The sequence below is a fragment of the Pseudoliparis swirei genome, chromosome 22, assembly GCF_029220125.1.
Source record: "Pseudoliparis swirei isolate HS2019 ecotype Mariana Trench chromosome 22, NWPU_hadal_v1, whole genome shotgun sequence".
Classification (NCBI taxonomy): Eukaryota; Metazoa; Chordata; class Actinopteri; order Perciformes; family Liparidae; genus Pseudoliparis; species Pseudoliparis swirei.
This window is the reverse complement of record NC_079409.1, coordinates 5168576-5179694: the sequence shown is the minus strand read 5'-3', so window position 1 is coordinate 5179694 and position 11119 is coordinate 5168576. Positions and strand designations below refer to the sequence as shown.

At 41.1% G+C, this 11119-nt stretch overlaps 1 protein-coding gene across 5 annotated transcripts; it reads left to right on the top strand.

Annotated features, from left to right (window-relative positions):
• The first annotated feature begins 640 nt into the window (after positions 1-640).
• Positions 641-7744, top strand: LOC130212925 (vitelline membrane outer layer protein 1 homolog). Of its 5 annotated transcripts, none has more exons than XM_056444236.1 (6): positions 641-780; positions 3761-4101; positions 4334-4658; positions 5398-5510; positions 6566-6872; positions 7687-7744. In XM_056444236.1, the coding sequence occupies exons 3-6, from the start codon at positions 4446-4448 to the stop codon at positions 7723-7725; spliced, it is 672 nt and encodes a 223-aa protein (XP_056300211.1). In that variant the 5' UTR covers positions 641-780; positions 3761-4101; positions 4334-4445; the 3' UTR covers positions 7726-7744. The 5 variants fall into 5 exon arrangements, with proteins under 5 accessions (XP_056300211.1, XP_056300212.1, XP_056300209.1 ...); XM_056444237.1 differs by lacking the exon at positions 641-780 and adding an exon at positions 3361-3538 and having other exon boundaries at positions 3779-4101; XM_056444234.1 differs by lacking the exon at positions 641-780 and adding an exon at positions 3361-3538.
• Positions 7745-11119: the final 3375 nt, after the last annotated feature.

Genomic DNA, 11119 nt, shown 5'->3' with positions numbered 1-11119 from the left:
CCAAAAGCAAATCCCCCAAAAGCCTGATCACTGTGTTTTGTCTCCATCACAGCCTCCTCACCAGGAGCCAGCCAGACGTCTGTAGCGGCGTCGCTACACACGGGCTAATGAGACGAGGGCTCCGCTGTGCGCTCTGAGAGGAGAAGCAGCGGGGACAATTAACCTCTCCGGGTGTTTAATCAGGCTCGTGCTGCCGCTGCAGGTCGGAGCCATTGTTTATCGTGTCGCTCTGCACCGGGGAGTTCTCCTTCATTAGAGTTCCGTCACACTGGTGTGTGTGTGTGTGTGTGGGAGACCAATCTTCCTCTTGTTTGGGATTTAATTACATAATTAATGCAAATGTGTGTATTCCTTTACATCCGTGCTTTGAGTGAATTTAAGACTTTGCCGTGTCACAAAAAACAAATGTTGCTTTGGGATTATCAAAGCCACAGGTAATCCCATAATGACCCGTCATGATGATAAAACGATACTGTTCTAGCACATGATGGCAACAGTTTGGGTCTCTTGAGTTTTTTAAATGGCCGTGTGGTGTGACCGTCTCTTCCTCTGCAGTCGGTCCCGCCTCCAGGGTCTACCCCCCAGGCAGGAGCCGGAACCGGAGGCCGCCACCACACGCGTCTGCTTCGTGGACGACTTCCAGCCGCCCACAGCCGACATCACGTTGACCAGGACCGGGGCAGCCGGACTCCAGACTTCAGCATCTCGTCCTCCCTGGACGGCACTAGTCCTGCAACGTGGGCCACGTCGGCCTGCAGGCTCCTCCCACCAGGTTATGGGGTAGGTCAGTCGTAATGTGATGAGTCAGCGAGTATATATATTTATACATATTTATTTATATATATTTCTTTTTTTATATATATATATATTTAGGGTATATATATATTTTTATATATATATTTATATTATATATATTCTTTTAATATATATATATTTCTATATATTTCTTTTTTTATATATATATATATATATTTTATATATATATACATATTAATATATATATATATATATTTTATATAGAGTGGTTTTAATACATATATAAATATATATATTTTATATAACTAGATATATTTATTTATATAAATATATTTTTATATTTATTTATATATACATTTTATATGTATATTTTTTTGAATTTATTATTTATATATATTATATATATATATATATATATATATACAACCACTCCTTTCCATGGGCATTGCAGCCCAAACTGATATGACCTGTAATGGCTGATATAGTATATAAATGAAGATATGATACATATAATCACAAACTGTCAATCCAAAGGTAGAGAAAGGTAAAATTAGGGGTTGAAAAAACAAATTTTTCGCCCTGCTAGCACCACTCACCCATTTATCCGTCCATCTGTCCATCATCCATATGAGAAACTCACAAGTCAGAGAAATGACATTATTGGGTGTGTTTAACCTATTTTGAACAATTGTTTTTCATCAGTAGGAGAAAGTAGGGCTTCAGGTGACAGATGACGACTTTAGTTGGATATGATATTTCATACGCTGGGCGCTGTGTGGGCGGCGTGGTCCTGGGGACAGATTGGAGTCGTCACATCATAAAAACCACCGAGTCGGCCCGACGCGAAGCGCATCAACACAAACACCTGAAGTCAGGATCTCCTCCATCTTCTCCCTCCTTGTGTTTCATCCCCTGGGGAGTGGTCTATTTATTTTACGACACAATATTTGATGTAGTCTTTGTCCATTTCTGCAACAGCATTGAATCTAAAACAGTTAATCAGTGAAACGCAACCGTTTGTCTCCCGGGAGATGGTATGGTATGGTTAGCTTAGTTTAGCATAGCTTAAAGACTGGGAACGGCTAAAAACAGCTGGACTGACTGTCAATCCGGCACATAGCCTCCCATTAAACGGCAAATAGCTATAGTTTTAATTTAGCCTCTCTCCTCTCTCCCCGCTGGATTCATTTGGCTCGGCCCGGAATCTAATTATGTTCACTGGGGTTGATAAGATAGCTGCCACATTTTGTATTATCAATGTGTGTGTGTTTGTGTGTGTATTTGTGTGTTTGTCTGTCTGTGTGTGTGTGTGGCATCTGAAGGATGAATCTGAGGCCGCAAAACAGAAACGAAAAAATATACTGTCGCTTTTGATTTGGCAATAATACAAAATACAAAGTGGAAGTGCTCGGTTCCCCCGATGGAAGAAGAATAGAACTTTATTTTCTACTCTTCTCTTTATGCTTGTAACAAGACCGCGTCCGTTACCCGTGGGTTTCCCCCCCCCAGCACCAAGGATCAGCCCGGAACCACGAGGTTTGGTCGAGAGACATCTTTTATTCAGCAGCGCACACACCCAAACAGACCGCAAAACCTGCGCCTCTGCTCACCCTCCCGCTCCACTGAGAGCTTTTATGCGCGTGGCCTCGGCTGCTGACTGATTGCAAATCACCAGCAGCCGAGGCCAAATTAGCGACAGCTGCCACAATGCTCCTCTCTTTCTGCTCCTCTCTTTCTGCTCCTCTCTTTCTGCTCCTCTCTTTCTGCTCCCCTCTTTCTGCTCCTCTCTTTCTGCTCCCCTCTTTCTGCTCCTCTCTTTCTGCTCCCCTCTTTCTGCTCCTCTCTTTCTACTCCTCTCTTTCTGCTCCTCTCTTTCTGCTCCTCTCTTCTGCTCCTCTCTTTCTGCTCTTCTCTTTATGCTCCCCTCTTTATGCTCCTCTCTTTCTGCCCCTCTTTTTCTGCTCCCCTCTTTCTGCTCCTCTCTTTCTGCTCCTCTCTTTCTGCTCCCCTCTTTCTGCTCCTCTCTTTCTGCTCCTCTCTTTCTGCTCCCCTCTTTCTGCTCCTCTCTTTCTGCTCTTCTCTTTATGCTCCCCTCTTCTTCTGCTCCTCTCTTTCTGCTCCTCTCTTTCTGCTCCTCTTCTTCTGCTCCTCTTTCTGCTCCTCTTCTTCTGCTCCTCTTTCTGCGCCTCTCTTTATAGTCCTCTCTTTCTGCTCCTCTTCTTCTGCTCCTCTCTTTCTGCTCCCCTCTTTCTGCTCCTCTCTTTCTACTCCTCTCTTTATGCTCCTCTCTTTCTGCTCCTCTTCTTCTGCTCCTCTCTTTCTGCTCTTCTCTTTATGCTCCTCTCTTTATGCTCCTCTCTTTCTGCTCCTCTTCTTCTGCTCCTCTTCTTCTGCTCCTCTCTTTCTGCTCCTCTTCTTCTGCTCCTCTCTTTCTGCTCCTCTTCTTCTGCTCCTCTTCTTCTGCTCCTCTCTTTCTGCTCCTCTTCTTCTCCTCCTCTCTTTCCGCTCCTCTCTTTCTACTCCTCTCTTTTTGCTCCTCTCTTTCTGCTCCTCTTCTTCTGCTCCTCTCTTTCTGCCCCTCTCTTTCTGCTCCTCTCTTTCTGCTCCTCTCTTTCTGCTCCTCTCTTTCTGCTCCTCTCTTTCTGCTCCTCTCTTTCTGCTCCTCTCTTTCTGCTCCTCTCTTTCTGCTCCTCTCTTTCTGCTCCCCTCTCTCTCCTCCTGCTCTGACCGGCTCAGCTCACCTGCTCGTCATGTTTACCCCCCATGAGGACGTCCTCTCCAGGTGCGTCTCTTCCCACAGCGGAGCCTTACTATCAGTCAGAGTTCAAAGGTCACAGAGAAGTTCATGTTCTCTGATCTACGTGTAGAGTAAGATATCACAGTCTATATCGGCTGATAAATTTATACATAAGATTTCTTAAAACAGCTTTAAAAGTATGAACTCGTGCAGCCGCGAACATTTCACTAGACTTCTCCACCTCCGTCTCTTCACTCGTTTCCTCAGGCCTCATCGTCTCCGCAGCCTCGAGCAAATCGTGCAGCGAAGCGAACCGACGACGACGACGACGACCTCACGCCCCCGATCCGCTCTGCGCGGGACCGGCTCCACCAGAAGACGGACGCCCTGTTCGGCCGGGCTCGGAAAATAGAAAGAAAGGAAGGAAGAAGAAGGCGAGCGGAGACTTCTGTGCAGAGACGACGCAGCGTTCTCCAGACGGAGCGGCGTGGAATCCATCGGCGATCCCGTGACTTCTGCTCTCGTCCTGGCTGGAGACGCTGGAGCAGGATGTGAAGGCACAGGTTTAAAATACAACGAACAAACAACCACGATAACAGCAACTTAAGGTACATTTAAATGCAATGTTTATTTATTAGTTTATTTATTTATTTATAGGATCAAAATGACATGAAATGATGAAACCCCACAGAACACGATGGAGCCGGTCTCTCAAGGCGCCATCTTATAAAAGCTTTGCAATCTATTTTTCCGGTGTGTGAATGTTCCTGATGTCGGAATGTGAACATTGGATTCGTGCGGTGATGCAACGTGTTGTCAACGCCTCTCTTCCCTCGCCAGGTGTTCAGTCCCACGCCACTCTGTCGATGATTCACCCAGAGGAACACCCGCCGGGCCGTCTCCGGGCGGCTATAAGAGCTTCCGGCCCGAAGCCGACTGACCGCTGGTCGACATGCAGAGTCTCTTCTTCACCGCGGTGGCCGTGCTGGCGGCGCTGTCCGGCGCCTGCAGCGAGGAGAAGGTCTTCCTGCAGCGAGCCGGCGAGGCCTTCAGCAGCAGAGAGTACCGGAGCGTCCTCACCGTGAGCAACGGAGAGCGCTTTGGGAACTGGACCTGGCCCGAGATGTGCCCCGACAAGTTCTTTGCTGTCGGCTTCAGCCTCAGGGTAAAGGCTCACACACACACACACACACACATACACACATACATACATACTTACATACATACATACATTATATAAATATACACACACGCACATACCTACATACATACATTATATAAATATACACACACACACACACACACACACACACACACATACATACATACATACATTATATAAATATACACACACACACACATACATACACACATACCCGTTTTCATCACAACGTGGGGACGAGTGACTGGGAGCAGCCTGGTGGGATACGCACCTATGCGCGTGGAAAAGTTATGGAAAAGTAATGGAAAAGTAATAAAGTAATGGAAAAGTAATGGAAAAAGTTATGGAAAAGTAATAAAGTTATGGAAAAAGTAATGGAAAAGTAATGGAAAAGTAATGAAAGACGTAATGGAAAAGTAATGGAAAAGTTATGGAACAAGTTATGGAACAAGTTATGGAAGGGTCATAGAAAAGTTATAAAAAAGTAATGAAAAAGTAATGAAAAAGTTATGGAAAGGTCATGGAAATCCACTGGTCAACATGTGTATGAACCGTGGTTTGATTCCCTCAGCACACACACACACACACACACACACACACACACACACACACACACACACACACACACACACACACACACACACGTAGGAGCCTCCACGGCAGATTTGGCAGCGGCTTCAACCAGTAAGAACACCAGCTGGTTTTGACGGAGCTGATCTGGGATCTGTTTGTCTGTTTCCAGGTGGAGTCCAACCAGTACGGGGGGGACGACACGGCGCTGAACGGGATCCGCCTCATCTGCGCCCAGGACGACAAGCGCAGCTTCCTGTACTCGGTTGAGTCCCACACGGGCTAGTGAGTCGCTCACTGGACCGCCCTCAGAGGGCTCATGAATGATGACGTCATCATAGGCTTTAGAGATCAGCTGTAGAACATGAATACATCCCATTGATGGGCTGTTGGTTAACATGCATGCATAAATAGAACGAACCCTACTGAGAATAAGATGGATACACATTATTAATATAACAACTTTTTAAAGCAATATTGCGATAAACTTTACACTAAATAAAATAAGATTATAATCAAATGGGGACGACAAAAATAAAAAAAGTAAAACAATACATGTGAAAATGATGTGAAATGAACAATATACTTCTCTTTTTTTGACGATTTCAGTTAAAAATGTTATAAAGTGACTTTTAAAAGGTCATCTAAACAGTCAAAGGATGTTTTCACAACCTGGCAACGCAACATAAAAGTAGTCGTACATTCCTTATCCACCATTTAAAAAAAAGTCAGTACATGCAATAAAGCTTCTTTTATTGAAACATTTCCACCAATAACCAACAGAAAACTCACACTTTTATTTCTCAAATTAATTCAAAATGAATATAAAATATAGTCAAGACATTGACGAGGTTATAAATGATTTTTTAAAGTAAATATTAATGTAGTTCTTCTTGTGGCTCAAAGGAAGGCCAGTTTTATAGCTTCTCTCACCAGCATAACTGTTTTCAGCTGCGCTCACATAAAAAGGGGTTTCGAGGGTTTTCCTCCCTCTCCGCTAGTCTTCTAAGGCTATAACACGATGTACATTAGAACACTGGAGATGGGCCTCTACACACCTCTGTAGAGACTTCATTAAACCAAGAGAATAGTCATCTACACATTAACTATGTAGAGAGGATTTATGATGCATTTAATGTTATATTCATTCAATAAAACAGTGCTTTACTTTGAAAAATAAGGACATTTCTAAGTGACCCCAAACTTTTGAACGGTAGTGTATACATAAAAAATATATTTCCCACCATGAGTCGATCTAAAGCAGGAAGTGGCATCATGGTCAGAGGGGAAATTAATCTCCATCTGATCTCTTCCTGATTTCATTTTCCCCCCCGGTGCAGCTTCGGTGACTGGTCCCAGCCCCAGTACTGCCCCGGCGGCGTGCTCTCCTCCTTCCAGGTGCGCGTGGAGCCCCACAGGGGTCTGTTTGGCGACGACACGGCCGTCAACAACGTCAAGTTCCGCTGCAGCAGCAACCCGACGCTGGAGAGCCCCAGCACGGCGTGGGGGGAGTACGGCGGCTGGAGCCAGGAGTGCGGCGACGGGGGGATCTGCGGCATCCAGACCAAGGTGGAGGAGTACCAGTACGGCCTGGACGATTCCAGCCTCAACGACGTGCGCTTCCATTGCTGCGACAGGCAGCAGCAGGTAAAGACCAGGAGACCACCTGACAGGGTCACCTGACAGGGTCAAATATTTAACTCTTTAACTTTAACTATATATGATTATATATATATGTTTTTGTATATATAATTATTTATATATATATATATATATATTTATATCTATACATGTATTAATTTATATAAAGACATATTTATATATATTATATATATATTTATATATATATATATATATATTTATATCTTTATATATATATTTATATCTATACATGTATTCATATATATATTTATATATACTATATATTCTATATAAAAATACTATATACTCAATTTATATGTAATTTATATATATAGTGTAATATATATATATATACATATATTATATATATATATATGATACCCGTTAGACAGAAATAATATGATTTTCTCGGGGGGTTTGTTTTTATGTGCATTAACATCCTGGAAAAGTCCTTGAATATATAAAAAAACAAAAACGAATGTCCAGGCCTGGAGAAGTTCAGGAAGAATAAATACACTAAGAAAGTTTTGGAAAGGTGATGAAATCCCCCCCCCCCCCGCCCCCCGTGGATACCCGTATGATGGTTATGCGTGGTTAGAGTTGTTCTTCTCATTTTCTTATGTAAGACGTTTTCGGAGAATCTTTGTTCATGAACGTTTCAATAAAGTTATTGGAAATGTATCGGTAGAAATGTGTTAAACTCTGGGAACTGAACAGTAACTAAATGGTCAAGAGATTATTTTTTTGTTTTAAGATATGAGAAGTTTGCCAAATGATTAAAGTGTATATGTTTAACAGCTGATGTGAACTTTGGTTGCAGGTGAACATCCAGCTGCTCTCTGACGACCACGATGAATAAAAAGATGATTGGAAACTGATGACTGCTCCCTCGTGATTACATGAACTTAAGGTCTTCCTTCCTTCCTTTCTTCCTTTCTTCATTCGTTCCTTCCTTCCTTCCTTTCTTTCTTTCTTTTTCCCTTCCTTCCTTCTGTCCTACCTTCTGTCCTTCCTTCGTTCGTTCGTTCCTTCGTTCCTTTCTTTCTTTCTTTTTACCTTCCTTCCTTCTGTCCTACCTTCTGTCATACCTTCTGTCCTTCCTTCCTTCCTTCGTTCGTTCCTTCCTTCGTTCCTTTCTTTCTTTCTTTTTACCTTCCTTCCTTCTGTCCTACCCTCTGTCCTTCCTTCCTTCCTTTCTTCGTTCATTCCTTCCTTCGTTCCTTTCTTTCTTTCTTTTTCCCTTCCTTCCTTCTGTCTACCTTCTGTCCTTCCTTCCTTCCTTTCTTCGTTCGTTCCTTCCTTCCTTTCTTTCTTTCTTTTTCCCTTCCTTCCTTCTGTCCTACCTTCTGTCCTACCTTCTGTCCTTCCTTCCTTCGTTCGTTCCTTCCTTCGTTCCTTTCTTTCTTTCTTTTTACCTTCCTTCCTTCTGTCCTACCCTCTGTCCTTCCTTCCTTTCTTCATTCATTCCTTCCTTCGTTCCTTTCTTTCTTTCTTTTTCCCTTCCTTCCTTCTGTCCTACCTTCTGTCCTACCTTCTGTCCTTCCTTCCTTCCTTTCTTCGTTCGTTCCTTCCTTCCTTCCTTTCTTTCTTTCTTTTTCCCTTCCTTCCTTCTGTCCTACCTTCTGTCCTTCCTTCCTTCCTTTCTTCGTTCGTTCGTTCCTTCCTTCCTTCCTTTCTTTCTTTCTTTTTCCCTTCATTCCTTCTGTCCTACCTTCTGTCCTACCCTCTGTCCTTCCTTCCTTCCTTTCTTCGTTCATTCCTTTCTTCTGTCCTACCTTCTGTCCTTCCTTCCTTCCTTTCTTCGTTCGTTCCTTCCTTTCTTTCTTTCTTTTTCCCTTCATTCCTTCTGTCCTACCCTCTGTCCTTCCTTCCTTCCTTCCTTTCTTCGTTCGCTCCTTCCTTCGTTCCTTTCTTTCTTTCTTTTTCCCTTCCTTCCTTCTGTCCTTCCTTCCTTCCTTCCTTCCTTCCTCTTCAGGAAGAGTCAAACGACTGAGGTCAGAGTGCAGCAGCAGCCTTAGATGTATTTTATTATTATTATGGGTAAGAACATCTGATGTCTGAAGAGCCCCGCCCCCTCCTCGCCTCCCGTCTCATGGACCAATGAGCTCTCAGCGTCGTGGTGAGCGGCTGACGCTCACGTTTCCCAGAATTCCTCCCGGAACTCAGGTAATTAAGAAACGACCAGAGAGCGGATATTAATTAATTTACAGTCAAAGGCCTGACCGACGTTGATAAGACACACAGAGGCAGTTGTGTGAATTAATCCGCGGCTTGTTAATCAGCTCACACACATAGCGTGTGTGCGTGTGTGTGTAGGTGTGTGTGTGTGTGTGTGTACGTGTGTGTGTGTGGAGGCTGGGGAGGGGACTGGAGGACGTTATGTAACACGGCGGTAATGGTTTTCAGAAGACTTTAAAGTCGAGGCGACACACGGCGCTCTGATAGGCTAATGAACCCCTCTGATGACATCATCATCTCTGAAGTTCAGAGTGGAGTCGGATGCTCGAGGGCCCTCGATTGGTTCCGCTTTCAACTTTGAATTGTTAAACACATCTTTGAAATAATGCACTGGGAATCGAGAATATAGGCACTAAAAAAATACATTAAAAGATGGAGTCGGGGGGGTGATATATATATATATATATAGTCATTATGGAGTGTTGGAATATTATATTTATATATTTATATATGTGTATATATATTTATATTAATTTATTTATATATATATATACATGTATTTATATATATGTTTGTATACAGGACTGTCTCAGAAAATTAGAATATTGTGATAAAGTTCTTTATTTTCTGTAATGCAATTAAAAATTTATTAAATATTAAAAGAATAAAAGGCTTGCAATATTTCAGTTGATTTGTAATGAATCCAGAATGCATGACATTTTTGTTTTTTTAATTGCATTACAGAAAATAAAGAACTTTATCACAATATTCTAATTTTCTGAGATATATATATATATATATATATATAAATATATATATATATATATACAGGACTGTCTCAGAAAATTAGAATATTGTGATGAAGTTCTTTATTTTCTGTAATGCAATTCAAAAACAAAAATGTCATGCATTCTGGATTCATTACAAATCAATTGAAATATTGCAAGCCTTTTATTCTGATTTATTGCTGATTATGGCTTACAGCTTAAGAAAACTCAAATATCCTATCTCTAAATATTAGAATATCATGGAAGAGTATACTAGTAGGGTATTAAACAAATCACTTGAATTGTCTAATTAACTCGAAACACCTGCAAGGGTTTCCTGAGCCTTGACAAACACTCAGCTGTTATAAATCTTTTTTTTAACTTGGTCTGAGGAAATATTAAAATTTTATGAGATAGGATTTTAGAGTTTTCTTAAGCTGTAAGCCATAATCAGCAATATTAAAAGAATAAAAGGCTTGCAATATTTCAGTTGATTTGTAATGAATCCAGAATGCATGACATCTTTGTTTTTTTAATTGCATTACAGAAAATAAAGAACTTTATCACAATATTCTAATTTTCTGAGACAGTCCTGTATACTATATATATAGAGTATATATATAAATACTTTATACGAAATGTATATGTATGTATTCTATATCGTGATATATATATTATATATATATATATTATATACACTACCGTTCAAAAGTTTGGGGTCACTTAGAAATGTCATAATTTTTCAAAGAAAAGCACTGTTTTTTCAATAAAGATAACATTAATCAAAAATACACTCTATACATTGTTAATTTGGTAAATGACTATTCTAGGTGGAACCGTCTGGTTTCTAATGAAATATCTCCAGAGGTGTATAGAGGCCCATTTCCATCAACTATCACTCCAGTGTTCTAATGGTACATTGTGTTTGCTAATCGCCTTAGAAGACTAATGTCTGATTAGAAAACCCTTGTGCAATTATGTTAGCACAGCTGAAAACAGTTATGCTGGTGATATAAGCTATACAATTGGCCTTCCTTTGAGCTTGAAGTTTGAAGAACAAAATGAATACTTCAAATATTAATCATTATTTCTAACCTTGTCAATGTCTTGACTATATTTTCTATTCAATTTTCAATTCATTTGATAAATAAAAGTGAGTTTTCATGGAAGACACGAAATTGTCTGGATGACCCCAAACTTTTGAACAGTAGTGTATATATATTATATATATATGATACCTGTCAGACAGAAATAATATGATTTTTTAATAACCTTATTAAATTTCCACTACTTTGCTTTTATGTATAT

Coding starts and splice junctions, on each gene's coding strand:
- LOC130212925 (XM_056444236.1), top strand. CDS start 4,446: ATGCAGAGTCTCTTCTTCACCGCGGTGGCCGTGCTGGCGGCGCTGTCC. Junction 4,659..5,397: donor CTGTCGGCTTCAGCCTCAGG/GTAAAGGCTCAC, acceptor GTCTGTTTCCAG/GTGGAGTCCAACCAGTACGG. Junction 6,873..7,686: donor GCTGCGACAGGCAGCAGCAG/GTAAAGACCAGG, acceptor CTTTGGTTGCAG/GTGAACATCCAGCTGCTCTC.